At 42.7% G+C, this 21,173-nt stretch overlaps 1 protein-coding gene and 4 non-coding genes across 5 annotated transcripts; 1 reads left to right on the plus strand and 4 right to left on the minus strand.

Moving 5' to 3' along the window:
* Positions 1-4,379: 4,379 nt before the first annotated feature.
* Positions 4,380-4,452, plus strand: trnaf-gaa (transfer RNA phenylalanine (anticodon GAA)). The gene has a single exon. It is a non-coding gene; the product is annotated as a tRNA-Phe (tRNA).
* Positions 4,453-5,939: 1,487 nt separating this feature from the next.
* On the minus strand, positions 5,940-6,012 carry trnaf-gaa (transfer RNA phenylalanine (anticodon GAA)). Its single transcript has one exon. It is a non-coding gene; the product is annotated as a tRNA-Phe (tRNA).
* A 361-nt stretch (positions 6,013-6,373) lies between these two features.
* On the minus strand, positions 6,374-6,446 carry trnaf-gaa (transfer RNA phenylalanine (anticodon GAA)). Its single transcript has one exon. It is a non-coding gene; the product is annotated as a tRNA-Phe (tRNA).
* Positions 6,447-9,161: 2,715 nt separating this feature from the next.
* On the minus strand, positions 9,162-9,234 carry trnaf-gaa (transfer RNA phenylalanine (anticodon GAA)). The gene has a single exon. It is a non-coding gene; the product is annotated as a tRNA-Phe (tRNA).
* A 4,860-nt stretch (positions 9,235-14,094) lies between these two features.
* Positions 14,095-15,642, minus strand: LOC139218158 (G-protein coupled receptor 22-like). Its single transcript, XM_070849718.1, has one exon. The coding sequence runs from the start codon at positions 15,640-15,642 to the stop codon at positions 14,095-14,097; it is 1,548 nt and encodes a 515-aa protein (XP_070705819.1).
* Positions 15,643-21,173: the final 5,531 nt, after the last annotated feature.

The following is a 21,173-nucleotide window of genomic DNA, read 5'->3' on the forward strand; positions in this document are numbered from 1 at the left end:
GTCGATCTCCAGTGGATGATGTCAGTGGTCTTCATTTGGCCTCCAACATTCACAGCAGGAGGTCATTAAACAGCTCATAGCATCCATGTGCTTCCATTTCCACTCAATCAATCATTCTTTATTTAGGTAGCGCCAATTCATAACAAGCGTTATCTCACGACGCTTTACGTAAAGAGCAGGTCTTTGATTAAGAGAAAGACCCAATGATTCAGGAATTCCCACATGAGCAAACATCCGGTATTAAATCAGGCAACAGTAGCAGGAAAAACTCCCCTTTAAGCAGTTGAGCAATATGGTACCAGTGGAAAACATGACAATAGTTAATATGACTAATATTAATAAAAAAATGGCGGCGGCTGACGATCTGCAGCAGTGATTCATAAATCCAGAGAACCAGGACCAGGATCCACAGGAATCGGAGAGATGAGAAGAGCACAGAAAGGCTCTTGGGAAGATACCAAGTTAGTAACAGACATTAAAGGGATATGAGGCATAAGGATGGAGAGGAAGAGGAGGAGAGAGGAGCCCAGTGCATCATGGGGAGTCCCCCGGCAGTCTAAGCCTATTGCAGCATAACTAGGGGGCTGGTCCAAGGCCCTGAACTATAAGCTTTATGAAAAAGGAAGGTTTTTAGCCAACTCTTAAATGTAGAGAAGGCATCTGCCCCCCGAACCCAAACTGGAAAAATCATAAAAAAACAAATGTTGAACTGTGGGATCTACGAGCAGGGACCGCAGTGTACTCAAAGTTCAGCCTCCACTGGAGCAACATTGTTCGGTGAAAACGTTTTCTCAATTGCAGCTTTGACTGAGTGACGTAGATCAGCATCCAGGCATTTCCAAAGGTCAGCTAGAGAGAGAGCCAACACCAAAGTGGACGACAGCGTCTACACACACCAGGCGGAGAGAGACAAGCCTCCCCGCTGTCCTTGGAGCTCGTTCAAGGAGCAGCGAGTGGGTTTGTTGCTTTCTGCTCGGTCGGTCTGAGGGGACAATGCCTCCCTTTTGTCTCGTGGGACAAAAGCGAGGTCATACTCCGTTCCCTCAGACAACCTTCCCTTGTCACATGTGGACTGCGTGCATCATGGTGGGTTATGTCACAAGAGCTCCACAACACGGCCGTGTGAGAACGGCGCTGGCGTACGTCTCCGCTGTGGGCCAGATCTCTCCGGTTTGGGGGCGCGCCTCTTTGAGGTATGTACCAACTAATGAATATTAATTCCTCTGCTTTCTGTGGGACCCATTTATGTCTGTTGTTATATAATTTGTTTACATATGCCTTACTGTATTAGTCTGGTCATTAGAGGCACGGGGTTGTACATATGTAATGGTGACAGGAAGAGGAGGCCCAAGTAAAGGGCAAGCACACCATTCTCACCAGGCCGACAGGAACAAAGCTGCACAGAACTATAGCACTGAAAAACTTGGCATGTTAATCTCTATGTTCATCATCTTCAATAAGCAAATAATGACTGGAAAATCTGTTTTGGGTCTGCGTGAGATCAATTCTCACCTCACCTGTGCAGAAATGGCAACAGGATTTTGACTGTTATGCACCACAGGACCAAATATGAAAACCTCCCTGGTTTCTAATACAGAAAACAACAGAAAAGTTATTTCCAGAAAGAAATATGTTCATGTCGCTGTGGGAGGGTTTTGGAGGATAGAGATTAGAGCTCTATTAGTCAGTCGACAGAAAACTAATCGGCAACAATAGCACAGATTTGATTGTTCCAGGTATTCAAATGTGAAAATTTGCAGCTTGTCTTGGTTTTCCATTGAAGAAAATCTAATGTAATGTTTTACAGACCAAACAATTAATCTAGAAAATAATTAACTGATTAATGGGCAACTAAAATAATAGATGAAGCCCAAATAGCTACATTGGCTATTTACACCTGAGTGCAAATAGCATCTGCCCCTTGTTTACCCTTCTTCTCTATGGCAGGTATTTATGTGGATTGAGACAAGGCTCCATAAAGTGTGACATCAACCCTCTCTACTATTTAGAGCTCAACCTCTTACGAAAGGAGGACAGAAACAGGGGGAAAAGTTTTCTGGGTAGAAGTCACTTCTGCTCCAGTTATGCAAGCAGAGGAGTGATGCCAAAGTGACGAGGGCGTCTGTGGGAGCTGGTTGGAAGTGGGACTAGAAAGAATAGAGTTTTGATTAATTAGAGCAAAAACATCCTCTCCTCGCAGCCGTCCGTCCGGCCGGCCGGCTGGGGCGGCTCTCCACCTGCTGGTTTCATTCAGCCACCTAATTGAATTGGTTTGGAGCTTGACTGGCATCTTCTTGCATATTCTTTGTAGCTCTCCAAGAGCAGTGGGAACAGAGCCACCAGGAAACCAAACTGCAGAGGAGGAAGCACACAGTGCAAAGGCACAATCAAAAGGGAGAAAGAGAGATCTTGCGTAACCGACCGCACAGGATATCACACAGAAGGAAATTACATAGCAACAAGTGAGAAAGCAGAACGTCCTCTGGGGCGAGAAAAGACACACAATTAGCTTGTAATCTCTGTGCTTCAACCAACCATTGGGTGAGTTTAAGTAGACAAGAGATGTACGTTATAGCCTCAGCATCAGCGCCCTGAAAGCATGCATACATGCAATGCTACATTACCGCATTAAAAAACAACCATATAAACAATAAGCGCTTCAGTTCTGATCATTTCTCAGTGATCTAATAGAGCAGACCTGTTCGTCGTTGTTTGAGTCTGTGGACATTGTGCACTCACACACAGTTTGTTTACAAGCCTGCAGCACCCCAGAACATTTTGCACCTTTTCTGTCCCCTGCTGTCAGTCTCCTGCGTTGTTCCTTCTCTGAGCCACTTTCTGTCTGTTCATTATCAATGCACTGCTGATTAGCACATCGCCACACAGAGCCGGTTGGCCATTCATGCAGGTCTGAATGGGAATGACGCAAATCCCCGACCTGTTTGGTGCCCCGTGGACCCCGGACCTGCTCTCTTGGACTGTGGCTCTGTCGCCTCTGCACGCCTCTGCTGGCACTCACAGGTTAGAGCGGCTGAGAGGCGGCCAGAGCCTCCGAAAGCACCGCAGGAGGCCCTGTGAACCTGCTGCAGTCCTGCCGAGGCTCTCCAAGCACGATCTGACGTCTGACGAGACCTTAGATTTGTAACACAAGCAGCATTTTGCTACACGATTGCTTATTTTGCACCAAAGTGTTTCAGCTAGACATACTGACCCTCGTCAGACCCACCAGTGTTTTGTCTCTGTTAGCTTTAAAAAGCCTTTTCTGACACGTGTGGATATATGTGTCTAACTGGTTACAGTTTATTTATTGACTTGCAGGACCTCCACATCACAGAGTGAATATGTGTTGAAGTTCAGAGCCACTTCTTCTCCATTTCTTCTTCTGTGGTTCCCGCTATAAATTGGAAAGAAGTGGTCTGTATGCAGCCATCAAAGTCATGCTGCCAGTTTTCCTAAAGGGTGCATGAACATAACATAAACCAGCTGGAGCTTTCAAACACACATCGCTTTGCTGATCCTAATTATACTAATCCACTCGTCCAGCCATGCTCTTCTCTCTCTCACACACACACACACACACACACTTTACACTCTCACATACATTACAAACATCACTATAATGAGTATTATGGTGTTTGCAAGTGGGACTAATAGTGTTTCTAAGAGTGTGTGAGGAGATATGATTTCTAGTTCTGACCACAGGGTGTGTGCAGAATAGCAGGGCGTGTGAGAGAAAGATTATTTTAGTTCTTCCTGGTATCATATTATATGATAGTATATGACTGGATTGTTAAACACAAACGTGTACTTTTCCACTCTATCTCGATCTCATCTTCACTAAAAATACCAACATTATTTTAGGTTTGTTTTATTTCTCACCAACTCCTACATGTCCATCATTCCCTGCACTCAGAAAAACCTGAACTTTACCCTGAACACATCATACAGTGATAACATTTCACACTCCTGTCCATACTTATCCATTTTGTGTCCATAGTGTAAATATTTATTTATCATTACAACATATATGTATTTGTTATTGCTTATTTTCTACTGCTGTTTTCTTTACTCTTTCTTTTTTTCTATTGTTGCTGCTGTAACGTGAATTTCCCCCTATGGGGGATCAATAAAGTCTAAAGTCTAAAGTCTAAAGTCTAATAATGATTACATATTTCACCAAGCACACTGTAGGAGCAACAGTTTGCTGTGAATCCACACATATCACAGGTTAGTTTCTCCTTCTAATTTATGAAACAATATTTAAGATTTAAGATTAGAATTATTCAAGTATCGAATGAGGGCAAATGATTAAAATATTATCACAGACCACACCGACCTCTTGTGGCCACTTCGACAAGTGACAGGAGACTTTTCCCAGAGCCGAAATAGCTCAGTTGGGAGAGCGTTAGGCTGAAGATCTAAAGGTCCCTGGTTCGATCCCGGGTTTCGGCAGTGAAGAGGTTCATTTTGACCTCATATCGATATTGATGGATGTCATGAAGGAAGTGAAACAAGTGTGTTGCAATGCAGGTGCAGCAACATGGGTGAGAAAATCTCCCTACTGGTTAAAATGATCGCTGACTGACATGTAAGGATTTAAACTTAGAGTTACTCTCTCCATTTAACATGTGTGACGTGTTTTCTTTCTCTGAGTATAACCTGAATGATCTGCAACATTCATTCATATATTTAGGATTCAAAATCTACATGAAACTAAAAGTGAATTAAACCTTTGACAACAGCCGACTGTTACTTCTTTTGCTGCTGAATATGATAACATCTCTGGATTATTAATATTATTATTACACTGTACCTGGATCTCACCTCCAGTAATATCACCAATATGTGTTTGTTTTTATTTCTCAATAATTCCTCCATATCTTTGTTTATCATCCCCTGCCCTCGTAAAACACTGTACCCTGAACACATCATACAGTGATCACAATCAGCATGTTCCACCAACCCTGGTTCGTTCCCAGGTTTTGGCAGCAAAGGAGCTTCCTTTGAGGGCACAGGGCTTAGAGCTTAGACATGAAAGTGGGTTGCAATGCATGTCTGCAGCACCGTGGGTTGGTTGCACAGCTATGATGATGATGATGAAGATCAATACAAACAGAAGAGATGTGCAGCTCATCTTCCTGCTTCTTGTTGACGCCACTTCATGTAGCATGTTTGACACTCGAGGGACGGCGTCGCTTTTGTGAATGTAGCTTGAATGACAAGCGATATTCACATGTTTTGGTTGCGAAATTACGCCCAAGCATCGGTCGAATTAAAAACCATCTATCGCGAACGCACCAGTGGGAGGACAGAGACAAAGAAAGCTTTCGTCTTCTTTCTTCTTTCATTCTGTGCTCTGATAAATGAGGGTTCGTACTTATTATTCAGCACAGGAAAAAGCAAAGGGAGTGTGACTCTTTGTCAGCCTCCGCAGGTTCTCCTACACGTTTGGAGATGGAGGAGTGAGGCCTCACCAGTAGATGCAGCTAAATCCTACACACAGGTTCCTTTGTAAAGTAGGAAACAGCACAGTGGGACAGCATTAATGAGAAAAACTAACTGCTTAAACTGGTCTGTGTTATCGGCTTATTAAAGACTTCACTAGGTTTATTACTGCATCAGTTATGATTCAGAGATGTTTCAGCCTCATCATTTGTATTTTCTCTCATTTTCTGTAATTTTTTTTCTAATAGTTTGCCTCTGTGGAAGTAAGTAAGTAAAGTTTATTTAGTAGTTTTAAAGTCACAAAGTGCTTCACAGGAGTAAAAAGAATTTAAAACAATATTTATATATGTGATAAAATCATGAATAAGATGATAAAAACAAGAAGGAACAGATGTAAAACACACCGATCATAACTCATAAACGTTGGACTTCACTCATGCACTGCAACCCACTTTCATGTATAATTTCTAAGCCCTCAAAAGAAGCCCTCATGCTGCCGAAACCCGGGATCGAACCAGGGACCTTTAGATCTTCAGTCTAACGCTCTCCCAACTGAGCTATTTCGGCCTCCGTAGGTGGTTATGATGTAATGTGTTGCTGTGGCCACCAGAGGTCGGACTGTTATTAATGCTTTTCTTGCACAGGCACTGTTGACAGATGTAGATGTGAAGAAAATGTTTTGATCATTTCCCCCTGATTATTAATAATAATTACTAATACTACAACTTGGTAGATGAAGCTTTTAATTCTAGTGTCTTAACATTTTCTCTGTGTGTTTAAGTGAACAGTTTTCCTTCATGTGAGAGTTTAACGCATTTCTTATGAATGCTGCTGCATCTGCAACACACTTCTGCACATAACATCCGTCTCTTCTGTTTGTACAAACCTTCATCATCATACATTTGCAACCAAAAGAAGCCCTTTTCACTGCCGAAACCCGGGATCGAACCAGGGACCTTTAGATCTTCAGTCTAACGCTCTCCCAACTGAGCTATTTCGGCCTGTACTGCTGCAGCAGTGTGATTTCCTGCTGTGACCAGCAGAGGTCGGTCTTTATCTGACACCATGACCACATATCTAATCATTGATAACACTTAGCTTTTAATCCTGGTGTCTTAAAAATAAAAACAATGCATAAATGGAAGAAAACAGGACAAATAACTAAAGTGCCAAAAATAAAGATGCAGAATGGCACATTTCAGAATATTATGTATCACTGTATTATAATAAGAGCAGAACATGAAAATACTGAAGTAAAAACAGCACTGTGTGAATGTACTTTGTTGTTTTCCATAACTAATGACCCAGAACACCTCCACTCCTCCTCCACGTCGACCTTAAACTGTTCTTGTGTAGTTCAGGATGTTTGAATCACAGAGTTCAGGTTTGCCGATGATGGAGGATGTCAGCCGTGATGAACTGAGGGCAGAGAGCCAAATTATGTTTAGTGTATCTATATTTAATCTGGTAGTCTGCAGCGACACGGCTTAACACAACACTCCAGTTGTTTGGGAGAGCGCAGAGTGTCCCCCTTCAGCTAATGCATCATACGAGCCTCTAACGTACACAACTGAACATTTCTGTCATGCTGTTTGCCTCACAGTGGGGGTTTCCTGCATTTTCTTAAGTGCTGCATGTAAACTTATAGCTTTCTTACAGCTCACTACCACACCCTCCTGAGACCTGGAGGAAAAAGGGTTTCAGTATAAGCAGATACTATTTGCACCCAGGCGTAAATAGCACATTTGCTATTGTTTGATGTTGGAAAGATGATATTTTATGTTTAATTTAGCCTTTAATTTAATTTTACTTCTTATTTTAGCCCAAACCATGATTTTTTTTTCCTAAACCCAACCAAACTGCCACTGAAAACTGATAATAGTAACAGAAAACTGAAATATATATATAAGTTAACTAAGTTTACACATAAATGAATCTAAGTTACTGTGGGTTTCTGTTCTCCTGGGTGAAGGTCATGTAACTAAACCATTCAACCACCACACCTACTTTAATTTATCGTCCTTTATACTGTGTGACCAGACCAGGTGTAAATAGCTGAACAGTGTCTGGCTATTGGAAACAATTCTTTTTCCTCAAAAATGCTATTTATTCATTTGTTTCTTAGGACATGTCTCCTGTAGTGGACATCAGGTCTTTTCCACAAAAAAGTACATTACATGGCACCAACAGTTAATAATAATAAAACAATACATACACAAGGCTTGAAATTTCATGAGAAGAGGCAAAAAACATTTTATTCCAACTTTATGGGCAACAGTGTATATATATATATATATATATATATATATATATATGTTCTTTATATATATACAAAACATAAGAACAGCTTAACATCAGATATAAAAGAGATGAAATGAAATGCAGTCAGTGGTCAGAGATATTTTATATTTCTCCATCTTCTGCTTGACTGATTTTTCTGTGTTTTCTCTTCTCAGTTTGTTTTCTTCTTCTTCTTTTTCTTTTACTGCTGCAGAACACGTAGTCTGGACTTGCAACTGTTTGCTTGAGTGAGCTTCAGCCTTAAAGCGTTTTTTTTGCTTAGTGCATCAGTTCCTCAAACTCCTGCACAACCAGTTTCTTTCAGCAAATACCTCACATGAACTTTTTCCAGTGCATCATGTCCTTATCTCGTAATGCTTGTGAGCAGATGCTGGTTCAATAAGAGCGACTCTGCACACGAGGCCTCACGGCTAAACGCTCTCAAGTTGATTTAATTTAATTTAATTTAATTTAATTTAATTTCACTGTTCTCTCATTTAAATGTCTCTGCTCTTGTTTGTCATAACAAGACACGTCAATGTTTTCTGCGGAAAGTTTATGGAAATGAGACACGTGAAAAGAAATGTTTGGGAAATGTTTAGGGTTTTGTTACCTGTTCCCTTAAAAACAAAAAAATATATACACAAATAAATTAATACAGACATTAATAAAGAAGAGAAAAAATAGTAAAATAAAAGATAAATGAATAAATATGTATGAATATATGAAATTAAATAGACTCAATGTAATAAATATAAAATAAATGTAAGTAAATGAAAATGTAGAAGTAAATTGAAGGCATGGATCCATTTATGTATGTTTAAATACCGTCTCTTATATATGTCTTTTTAATATTTTATATATATATATATATATATAGTATTTCTAAATGGATTTATTCTATTTATTTTTTGATACTTTTATATATTTATATTTAGCCTTCTAAGTTACATAAATCACTGAGTCCGTTTTTATTTTCATTAAAATTAAAATGTTTGCTTTCAGTTCAGTTTAGTCTCAGTTACTTTTCAGAGTGGGTTAACAATGTTTTGTTTTAGTTTGGTCTCCATTAGTTTTAGTCTCAGTTCTGTGTAATGACACAGGGGTTATTTTTCAGGGGCGGATTCAAGAAGTTCAGACTTTTTCAGAGTTTTACAGCACAAACACTCCCACTCACATCCCATAGACATTCCCTGTATATTCTTATTTTATTTTGATTGGTTTTATAGATTATTTATTATATTTAGTTATGTAATTGCTGTTTTGGTTAGTTTTTGTTTTATTCTATTGTCTAGTTTTTGTTTTCAGTCAAGTTAAATAACATTTTCCCTCACACTTGTAGTTCCTAGTTCAGTTTTAGTGATGATGTCCTTATTAATGAGCTGAAAAACATTATTGTGCATGTTTTCTTTATCAATAAAAACGGATCCCCGTCCTGCCGAAACCCGGGATCGAACCAGGGACCTTTAGATCTTCAGTCTAACGCTCTCCCAACTGAGCTATTTCGGCCTGTAGCTCCTCCGGCTGTAATGACAGCTTATGACGGCAGAGGTCCCCCTTCAGTTTGTCCAGGTGTCTCTATATATTTATATGACTGATCACTATCCCAGAATCTGTGTTTGACATTTAAATATCTTCCCATTTCTGCTAAAATTAGATTGAATCGGAAAAAATCCCCCACAGTGGCAGCAGCAGCAGCAGCAGCAGCAGCTTTGGTTGCTCTCGCCTGGTTTAAGTGCTGCTCGCTTTACTTTGTCCTGCAGGCTTCATCCCACGTAGGTGACCTTCTTTTTCCCATGCTGCAGAGGTCTGCAGCGCCGCCCTCCCACGCAGCAACAAAGCCCACGTAAAGTTTTTTTTTTTTCCAAACAGCACGCTGGCCGCTTTTCAGCTGGTGCAAAACAGCGCAGCTCACAGGCGGGAGTGCGGCATGAGGCCCCTGCAGGGCGCTGGGGGTGCTCGGTGCCCACTGAGGGCACGAGCATGGGTGCACCCACTGAAATAACAATAAAGGATGTCTTCTCATCATAATGCATGAAGCCGGTTCACCAGTGGAGTTTGCGTTTGCCATGCCAACAGTGACAAGACAGCGCTAAAATTAACACACGCAAATTGCACCGCCTACTCGCTTTATATATCACGGGCTGATTGTTATGAGTGCACAGACTGTATGTCACACGCAAAACGTAGTCTCATGCGTGTTTGTGTGGTTTTGTGCAGGAGGACTTGCTGTTCTCCAGCTCAGCAGTGAGTCTCTCTGTGTGTGTCCCCTCAGGAGCCGAGGGAATAATCATGTGAGCTGCACGGACAGGCCTGCACACTGTCCTCATGCTGTTCCCCTCACAGCAGGTCTTCCTCATAAGTCAGAGCCTTCATGGGGTTTATTACAGGCCGGGGCTTTTTATCCACACAAAGCCTGGGAACCCCTGGCCCCAGGCTTTGTGGTCGGAAGTAAACATATACAGCACTGGTGTGTCAGTGTTTTTTCTTTATTACTGTTATTCTCTACATTGATTAGACTGGACTTGTGTAGTAAGCAGAAAAAAATGTGTGAAACAAACCAGAATATGTTTTTATATGTTAGATCCAATCAGGTTTTCCAACCCAAACCATCTCAGGTGGGTTTCTGTCAGGTGATTGAGGAGGTCAGGACACCTGTCACTCTCCTTCTTGGTTAAATAGTCCTGGAGGTGAAAAATAAAAACAAATGATAGTCCCACTGAAGCTCAAACCCCTTCACACCATCACACCTCCTCCTCCAGGCTTGACGGTGGGAAACGCACATGTAGAAACCATCAGACCAAAGTATTTCCACCGGTCTAAATGTCCGTTCTTTATGTTTTCTTGGCCAAAGCAGATCTTTTCTTCTGCTTCTTCTTGTTCTTCCTCAGTTGTGGCGTCTTTGCACCATGAAGGCCTGACTGGTTCACACAGCATCCTCTTGATGCTGAGATGTTTCTGCTACTTGAACCATGTGAAAAATTTATGTGGCTCCAATCTGAGCTGCTGTTAATTAGCAGTTTCTGATGCTAATTACTCTGATGGACTGCAGCAGAGGAAACTCTTGGTTTTCCTTTCCTACGTCGTTCCTCATGAGAGACAGTTTTCTCTACAGCGTTTGATGGTTTTTGAGACGGAACTAAGCACAATTCAAAGTTCATGGTCTTCATATCGTAAAGTAATGATGGACTCTTTACGTAGATGAGTGGTTCTTGCTATAATTTGGATTAAAACAGTAAAAAATCCACATCCACACCTCTGATCCCGGTTCTGTTTGAGGTTTCCTCCCGTTAAAGGGAAGTTTTTCCTGCCACTGTTGCCTAATATAACATCTGATGCTGCTCACGTTCTTGAATCTTTCATTTTGAATTCCTGAATCGTTGAGTCTCTCTCTTAATTAAAGAGTTGGGTCTTACCTGCTCTGTAATGAATTGTTGCTATATAAATAAAGACTGATTGATTGATTGATTGATTGATTGATAGTGGAATAGGGCTGCTCACTGTACAGACCTGTGTACCAAACACAACTGATGGTCTCAAACACATGAAGAAGACAAGAAATCCCACAAATTAACACGTGTTAATAGAAAACCATCCAGGTGACGACCTCAATGAGCGTGTACATCTGTCGCCACTCTGAAGAATATAAAATATAGAAAAAATGATTCTTTTTTGTTTGCTACATAATCTAAATGTGCTCCTTCGTAGTTTTGATGTCTTCAATATTAATCTTCAATGCAGAAAATAATGAAAATAAAGAAAGGGCACTGAATGGGAAGCTGCGTCCAAACTACGGCAGAAGAGACAGCACACATGAAAAGGCAGCACATCCTAAGTATCTACTATTTATTGGTATAATTCAGCATTGCATGGTGGTACACTCACATAAAAACAACACCATGGACACAGCCTATACACATAGTATTGTTCATACAGTATAATATACATCTTTTTCAGGTGTTTACATTCAAGGATGCATCAAATGTGTGTGTGTGTGTGTGTGTGTGTGTGTGACTCCAGTGTTCGTACAGCTTTAGAGGAGTGAACACACAAGCAGGTAGAACAACAGCAAACACCGACCTGTTAACAATCCCACCCATGTGACGGACACTCTCTCTCTCTCTCTCTGTGTGTGTGTGTGATCACCTGCAGACCAGGTGACGAGTGCTGAGGATTTCACATGTGGTTCCTTTAGATCTGGTCGGTATTTACAGCATGTGCATGGACGTTACTTCCAACCTTATCGCCTTAAATATAAGGCAATCAGCCTAACATGGTTTCCTGTTGTTTTGTCCATTTTTACAGCAAACTTTACCCCTCAACAGCTAATTAATCATGAAATAGATTTATTTATTTGTTCTATTTCAAGGACTAGTTAGGCATTTTGAGAAAGATGCACGTCTGTTTCCTTAGATTAGATGATATAAGAAACTTTATGGAGACACGTACTTGTTACAGCCGTGTTTGAATTTGGTTCTAAGTAAGAGGATAATGTACAATATGATTCAAGATTGGGGTTTATTTTGCATTAATTGCTGCCACCTACTGTACATTATCCTGCTTATTACATGGCTTTGTACTATAGAAATCAACAAAATACTGACTTAAAAAAAGATTTCTAGCAGTCTTGAAGGTGTTTTTATGCCCCAAAAAGGGGCGTAAGGATGAAGATACTCTGGACGATGCTGATCTGATCTACACAGAAATAACAGACAGAGATGATGACTGACTGATTCAACAAAAAATGTGTAATAAATCATGATAAAATCTAATAAAATTAGAAAATATAGATAATAAGTTTGATATAACTGAATATGGCACCACAGATAGCGGCCGGTTAGCTTAGCTCATTACACAGATTCTGATTGGTCAGTTACAGCATTCGACTGTCTGTCAGTTCTGTATTACAGCAGCTATGATAGCAGAAGCAATAACTTGGTTTTTTAATCCATAAAATCATTTTTAAATCTATATTTTGTGTCAAGTTATTGTTTTCTTTAGCAAGTAGCCACATAATCAGTGGGATAACGTTCAGCCGCATCACTCTGTCGGCTAACGGCCGGCTCGCTGCACATTATCCCTTACACGTTACATTTGTGTAAAATCCACAGTGTAAAAACTGGATATCAAATAAGTTTCTCTGTTTCCAAGCTACATATTCACCATATGGACATTTGCTTGTTTGTTTCTGGATTTTTGTTCCCTTTGATATCCTGCTTTCTTTTCTCTTTTAGTACTTTCATCTTGTACTCCTAACCTTTGGAGTTTGGAGTCACCACCTCTGGTGTTTCCTCATTGAAAATTTATAATATTTATGATGACGTTTCCTCAGTTCCTGTTTTTTTTTGAGCGCTTTATTGATAACAAAGTCATTTATTGCTTTATGCGTGACTGATGGGAGTTAATGTTGTATTGTGTGAAACGTGCTATACAAATAGTCGGATTAATTAATTGTTTGGGGGCATTGATCCTCTCATCTAATTCTCTGCAAGAAAGCATATCCGTGTATTTTTTTCCAAAATGTCAAACTACTACTTTAAACAATGTGCTCACCTTATCCCTCCAGTGTATGCAAAACATGAATAAAACATTACACCATTTTGTACAAACTGGGGAGCGAAAGAGTTGCATTTATATGATGGAGCTTCTATAAACACTGTAGCATTGACTGTAACGTTTAATCACTACTTAAGCTAAAGCAAAACTGCATTTAATATTTCACACGCGCCTTTAATTGTTCTCTGACTTGTTTCTCCTCATCCCACTGTTACATTTCATGTCACGTTTTGTTGCTTGTAAATATCCAACATGTTCCCCTTTTTGGTTCAGGATAAACAACCTGCCATCTAGCCAGACTTCCAGTGCAGAGTTAAGGCAGAGACAATATTAAATACATTCAAAAAGAGTTTTGTTTTTTAGTGTTTATCTGTTCAAAATGTATTAATATCTTTTCAAAGCTGCCTTGGAGCATCTGAGTGGGTGGCAGATCAGATCATCTGCCTGCTGAACGCTTTCTCTGGAGCAGTCAGGTACTCTATCACACAGCAGCGCATGTAAACAGGCTTCACTTTGTGGCAGAATGTATATTATATACACTAGTTGTGTGTTTGTTGTTGTATGATTTTCTCCATCTGCAGTGCGCTCCACACTGACGTCAGCATCCAGCTCCCTCTGCTGCCTGAGCCCAACGCTAGCTGTGTTTAGCATCGGCTTGCTGCTGGTGGTTGCATTAAAACATCTCCCAGAGGTGGAAATGTGTTTTTCACATTTCTTGGACTGGCTTCACGCACCAGTACTTTTCATAATGGAACACACCTGTGACTATATTCTGGTTTTTAATTACTCTAGCCGGGCTCGTGTTTGTCAGTCTCACAGGACCTCTGCCAGGCAGCGGTCAGTACCTTCGCTTGCCTCCAGCCGCACCTGCCGGCTGGTTTTTCTGTTCTCCACCCAGGAGTTGTGTATGACGGTGCCCCCTGGTGAAGGGTCCACCTGCAGCAGGGACACCACCCTCTTCTTAACCTTCGTACGGAGAGCGCGGCGCAGCTTCTGTCGGGTGAAGGCGTAGAGCAGAGGGTGGGAGACGGTGGTGCCATAGGCCAGGGCTAAGAACCAGAGGCGTAGGCTGACCAGGGCGTCGCTGGGGCCTACGCCCAGGATTAGCACGTTGGTCACAGAGAGGGGGGCCCAGCAGCCCAGGAAGGTGGTGATGATGATGAGGGACATCCTGAACACCCTCCTCTGTCGCTCTCTCCGATCCCTGTGTCTCCGCACTGCCCGCCTCAGGGCAATGATGGCCGACACGGAGGCCTGGACGCCCATGGTGGCCGGCATGGGGGTCGCGGCGCCCGTGTCAGAGGTGACAAGCGGGGCGGTCGAGGACAGGGCAGGGGGGGAGGTAGCTGTGGGGGTGGGGGAGGGCGAAGGGATGAGGGGAGGGTGGCTAAGCTGTTTGGTGCCATCCGTGGTGCACTGCTCCCCTCCTGCCTCCCCGCCATCATTCATTCTGACACCTGCCTTCTTTTTTTTCTGTTTCTTGTGGCGCCCCCTGCAAGAAGGGCCCCTGAACCGCTGGCTCTTCTTCATGTGGGAGCCGATGCGGATGTTTAAAGCCCTCAGTATTCTGGAGTAGGTGAACAGCATGACTGCCACGGTGGTGAAGAAGATGGGCACCTGCAGGATAAGATGGTAATACATCCCCAGGCCCGTGTGGTAGCCCTGCCCGCCAACACACAGCAGTGTCCAGTTACGCCACGCTGGCACCGCTGTGGCGCTGATGCCATGTGAGGACAGCGACAACGGTGTCACCTGCCCTCTCTCCTCTCCCCCGTCCCCACTGGACCATTGCACCTCCAAGAATGGGATAAAAAACACAGCCACCGATGTGACCCAAACAGCAGTCAGGAGCAGCGTCGCTCTCCGTGTGGTCAGCAGCCTGTTGGCCGGCCGCACTGAGATGTCGTATCGGTCCAGGCTGATCACCAGTATGTTGATGGCTGTGGCTATGCTGGCAAAGGTGACGCAGGCCTCGTGGAAGCAGCAGAGCAGGGCCAGGTTTGGTCCTGGAGGCAGCAGCACCACCACCAGAGTGAGGGGCAGACACAGCACACACACGGCCACGTCCAGCACGTGCAGATTTACAGTCACCATGTTGCTCACCGAGTCCACCAAATTGGACTGAGAGCAGTAGAGCACCAGCACAGTCAGGTTGCTGCTGAAACCCAACACCAGCTCCAGCATGAGGAAGGCGGTGAGCGACACCTGGAAGCCCAGGGAGTACGGCATGTACCAGGACGCGGGGCTGCTGGACGAGCCCCCTCCTCCCTGCTCCTGAAGGCCTCCTGCTCCCTCCAGGCCGGCCACCGTCCCAGCCCAGCCAGCGGTGGCTGGGCTTGAGGTGTAGCTGTCAGTCTCCATGGCGACCTCTCAGCCCTCATATATTGCATCTGTCACGCCGTTGATGAACTCCCATGATGCACCAGGCTGAGCCACCATGATGCAGGGATGAATAACAGCTTGGTGACAGCACTGGGGAGAAAGGAACACAATCCAGACAGATGAGAAATGAGCTGTGGAGACAATCAAAACATATTTCCTCTCTCATGTCAGACATCTCAACATAACTTTGGACAGAAAAGTCAGAACAGACTCTTTCTTTCAATCTATCCATGCACATATCAACCTCAGAGTCAGCACATTGAACAGGTGCTGCATTATCTGCATTAATCTGCCTCCTTTCAGTATCTCTGATTACGATGTTGGCTCAGCCATCAGCCTGAAAGGCGCACACAAGCTGTCGGATCCGCGGGCCGCTGCAGTAGTTAATACACAATAATGTGCACTGGAGCTCAGGGGAACGGGGGAGCTGAATGGAGCTAAGTAATCGGACCTGCAAGCAATCAACTGCCCTCTGCAGTGCACGAGAAAAACAAAAAAAACATTCAGCCGATTACACAAAATTGGTTATGATCTCTGCTCTGCCAGCTGTAGCAGATCACATGATTTATTCAAAATACCCCCCCAGTCGAAGGAGGATATTTATTAAGTGTTGGAAGGCGTCTGCCAACCTAACGACTACTTAAATTAATTCACTTAAGTTTGTGAGTGTCATACCTGAGGAGGTAATTAACTAAAATACACTGTGAAGGAAGAGCTGCTGACTAAACCAAAAATAAGCATCAATCATGCGGCAGATTTCAGGGACGTTCATGTTATTAAAAATCTTAAAAATGTTAAGATGACGGTGGTTTTAGGGGACATTAATGCACATTAATGTACATTAATGTACACCACAAAACTCTCCTGTAAATCCACACATTTTCACACATTTTCATATTTCTCTTGGTGCACTGACGAAACAAAAAAGATGCGATGTGTTTGTTAGTGATGTTCGGGGGCGTTGGTAGGCGTCACAGACATGAGCATAAGTCTCTGTAACACTTCTTTAAAACAACCTTATTATCTTCTTATCATAGTTACTGACTACATTTACATGCACACTAATATTCCTCTATTGTTTAATACAGTAAACAGCATATTCTGAATTAGGCCTTGAGGGATATGCCGATATTATTCAGATTTTAGGAGCATTTGTTAGACTTGTGAACAGCACATTTGGAATATGAGTCTCTCAAGCTACGGCTGCTGCATCATGGGGGATTTTCTTAAAATGATTTTTAATTCGACATTTGAAAGGGTGAGACATGGACGTGTGAGAGGTTGCCAGCTGATGTGAAATCCGCTTTAACCATTTAAACCTCTCCATCACTTTACGTTAATCAGAGTTAAAGGAATATTTGTGGAATATTAATTTTCATTAGGCATGTGGCATTAGGTGTCTTTTTCTGGAATAAGGGCAAAAACCGGAATATTTTTTGCACGTAAACCTAATTGATGTGTCTCTGTGTTGACAGATTTGGACCTTGGTAATGGAAACTGATCTTCTATATCTTGTTAAAGCCACAAATTTTATTTTTCAAACAGAAGCTGCAGGTTCAGTCGCATGTAAACAGACCTTTAACAGCCTTAACATCAGTAGTCTGTCTGGTGTTAATCTGGGTTGTAAAGGATATTTTTGGGACTTGTCGAGGGTGATGATCCAATCGATTGTTTTGACTTTTGAGGGTGTAGATTGATGGTGGTGCCTTTAAAGTGACTTTTGTTATAGTTGTCTGTTATAGCTGTTATTGACACGGTCTTTTGGCGGTGGTGCACATGCAGACAGTATCTCAACAACCTCAAGATTAAGGGCGGCGCGTAAAACACACTCACACTCATTGATTAGAAGGTGGCTACTGATTACACCTGCGGGAAATCAATTGAGTGATTAAAATCACAGCTTCCCTTCGGCTGAAATTCATCAAGAGGTGGAAACCTCGGCGGCGCGAGTTCAAAACCCTCGACGGCGAACTCACAAGTCGAAAAGCGCAGGAGCCCAACAAATCAGCTCCCGACCATCAGCCTCTGCACAGCGCGGCACTCCGGCACCGAGACACCCAGTTGAGTGATGGACTCGTTTTCTCCCCGTTTCTGTTGCCACGGCAACCACACTACAAGGGTCTGGAGTAATGAGGTCACAAGGTGCCATAGTATTAAACCGTGTGTGTGTGTGTGTGTGTTTGAGACACCCAGCTCTTTGGTGACAGTGAGACGACAGAGTAGTGTAAGTAGTGGAAAAAACTGAACTACAGAACAGAGACCTTGAAACATTCCCACGGAGAAGATAAGGGAGAGTAAAAAAAAAAAAAATCTCATAATGCATCACTGTCATTGGTTTGTTGGGCTGCGAGTCAAGATGTCGACATAAAACCTTCTGCTGCTGATATATTGAACACTGCCTCTAATAGCCGTCAAATAATGATAGTCTGTTGACTTCCATGTGTTCCCTGCAGCAGAATAACAGAGGAAATGGACGTCCTTTAACATCAACAGCACTCTTCAGTAATATAAGCAAATTATAGACTTCATGGAAACAAGTTTCTACAGAAATGCCTGCGTTTGCGAGGAGTCTGTTGGCGGATATAGATTCATGGTTTAGTTTATCTAGTGGGGATGTGGGAAGAAATTAAATGAGGGACACTGGGGGGGTGAAAAAATACCTCCAAAAACAGGCAGTGAAGAACTGAAGGTGTGCATGAGCGCAGCACTGCAGCCACTTTGCTTTACTCCTGTTGGAGGTTTCCAGCTGGTCCGATCGTGAGCAGACTGTCTGATTGCAACCACAGGCCAGAATGGGGAGAAAGTGAAGATAAGGGGGCAATGGAGAGAGGGAGGGGGTGGGTTTCGATGGAGGCTGGAGAGAAATGGAAATGAAGAGAAGCATAGGACTCTTGTTTAAAAACAGGCACGCATCACCTGGAAGTAGGACATCTGAAATGCCTGCCAGAGAGCCGAGGCCGATTACAGAAAATGTGAAGGAAGGAAGGAAGGAAGGAAGGAAGTAGAAAAGAAAGGCGAGCCAGCAGCAGTGGTAAACAAGATGTCCCAGGGTGCAAAGGTGGCAGCTTTTTTTTTTTCACATTAGCCTTCTTACATCAGCCTTCCCCTAACTGCTGCTGGTTTCCTGGTTGCCTCCAGTCCCCAACAGACCGCTTCAGTCCCAAAAGACTTTGCTCATGATTGCCTGAGTGAAAAGCTGCATGATGACTGCACAGGTTAGATGCTCAGCACAGGAGCGTCGGACAGATATCGCCAATCCATGAAAAGTGCAGCTGAAAAGCCGTCTGGTCGGAGACACGGCTCTATGGTGTGATTTTTAAACTGTGCCTTGTTATTTTCTACCTGAAACTATTCTGTTAGATTGGTGTGTACCGCTGTTCTCTTTAAAATAAAAGATTGAAACATCAATCAACGTGAACCTGCTCTGACCCTGCGTTCTTTATCAACAAGCTGGTTATTAAAGGAGAACTGTGGCTCTATTTATACATATTTTGGCGTCTAAATGACTAATAGGCACAGGAAATACAAAGACTGTATCATAATCCTTTGAGACAACAACCCCCGATCGAAGTTCTTCTGTTATATAATTTTTATTCTACGTGTCTGACAACATTATGGAACAGATCCCAACCTGTAAGATCCCTTTGGTTTGATCAGAAGCAGCCGTTATATCACTCTCCTCAAAGCCACCAGACTCCATTGACAAAAACAGTGATTTTTACCTTGCGGAACACGAGAAGTTGCTGGTCTACTGCTGGTCTTGATTTGTTACTTTCTTTGTGTTATCACGAGACTGTTAGTTCAGATCCGAACTATATCTTCCTGTGTTCTGTGAGGTTAAATTACTGTTTTTGTCAATGGAGTTTGGTGGCTTTGAAGAGAGCGATTTAACCTCTGTTTCTCGGTGGGGATCCTTTCCATAATGTTGTCAGTGCACTACTCCCTCGATCCACTAGATCCATACTAACAACACCCCATAGGGGCAGCGGTGGACCGGCAACTCGTCATGCTCTGCAAAATAAATTACTGTTTTTGTCAATAGAGGCCGGTGGCTTTGATAAGAGTGATATGACTGCTGCTTCTGGTTAAACCAAAAGGATCTTCCAGGTCTATTTCTGTAGGGATTCTTTCCATAATGCTGTCAGACACTTAGAATAACACTCTGAGCCTGTCGGTGGCTAAAACAAGCACTTTTAATGGACCTATACTGTGATCAGGTGCAGTTGCCCCAAAGCATTACATAGCAGCCTTGTTTTGCAGATGCTGGCTGACACAATCTACCGGATCAATTCCAAAACTTTTTGTACGTACAAGCCATTTAGATTTAAAAAATATTTAAAAAAAAACATGGCCCAGGCTTAAAAATACTGGAGTTTGGCTTTAAGACTTTTCTCTCTCCTTGACGAATCTGAGTGGCCTCAGAGTTGGTTCAGGCGCTGTTAATTTTTTAAGTCCAGATAAAACCTTGTCTGACAGCAGCAGCACCACCACTCCTGATAACTAGCTGTGAGTCAGAGGCAGACGAGCGTGAAGCCAGGTGCGTTTCTCAAGATGGCTTCCTAATTAAGTCGCCTGCGAGTGGAGTACGCTCACCAGGGAGTTCGGCGAGCGACAGTGTGCGAGACCATTTTCTAGCTTTGCAGAAGGCAATAATCTCACTTAGACCCTGATGAACTAAGGTCGAAGAAAATGTCGCATCAAGGTGATGCATTTAATCAGTGGTAGCTCTATCCCAGCGACACCTTCTCCCTTTACCCTCTGACAGCATAATGAGGTCGAATGTGAGAGCAATAACACATTTTTCCTCGAAAACTGAATGTCAGGTGATGATGTCAAGAACCAAGACGTGATGCCAGTTCTCCGAACACGTTAACCACTGGGATCTGCTTCCCAGTTTGAATCGCAGCCTTCTGGGAACGCAGAGGTCAAAGAAATAGTTTGACAGATTGGGAAATACAAGAATTTGCTTTATTGAAAAGAGGAACATAAGAAGACAGATGCCACTCGCATGTGTATCATATATGGTAGGCTAAATCCAAAGCTACAGCCGATTAGCTCATATTAGCATTAAGACTGGAAACAGGTGGCATCAGCTCACCTGGAGTTAATGTGACCTGGTGCAATGAAATGACTTCCTGAAGTCCCCACTGGTTCCTTTAATAAACATAAGCAGGACACTAGATTAAGTATATTTCCCCAAACTGTTGGATTTAAACTGAAATATTTGTCAAACATGAACATTTTAACATTTTATTGTCTGATAATAAACTGATGTTATTCTTGGTCACATCTGCCTGCAGCGCATGCCTGATGTTTTCAGTGCAAAATGCAAAACTTTACACATGATTACATGCAATATGTAAAACGTATTCATTTTATCCTGCACTGCACTTGACATCCCATCTGTGTCCTGATCCATAATCCTTTGTTTGTGATTCAGTCGCGTGGAGTGTCTCCGTCGTTTTGATCTCATTTTAGTTCTATTTATATGTAAATGTTTACAATATTTA

Source organism: Pempheris klunzingeri, chromosome 2, assembly GCF_042242105.1.
Source record: "Pempheris klunzingeri isolate RE-2024b chromosome 2, fPemKlu1.hap1, whole genome shotgun sequence".
Classification (NCBI taxonomy): Eukaryota; Metazoa; Chordata; class Actinopteri; order Acropomatiformes; family Pempheridae; genus Pempheris; species Pempheris klunzingeri.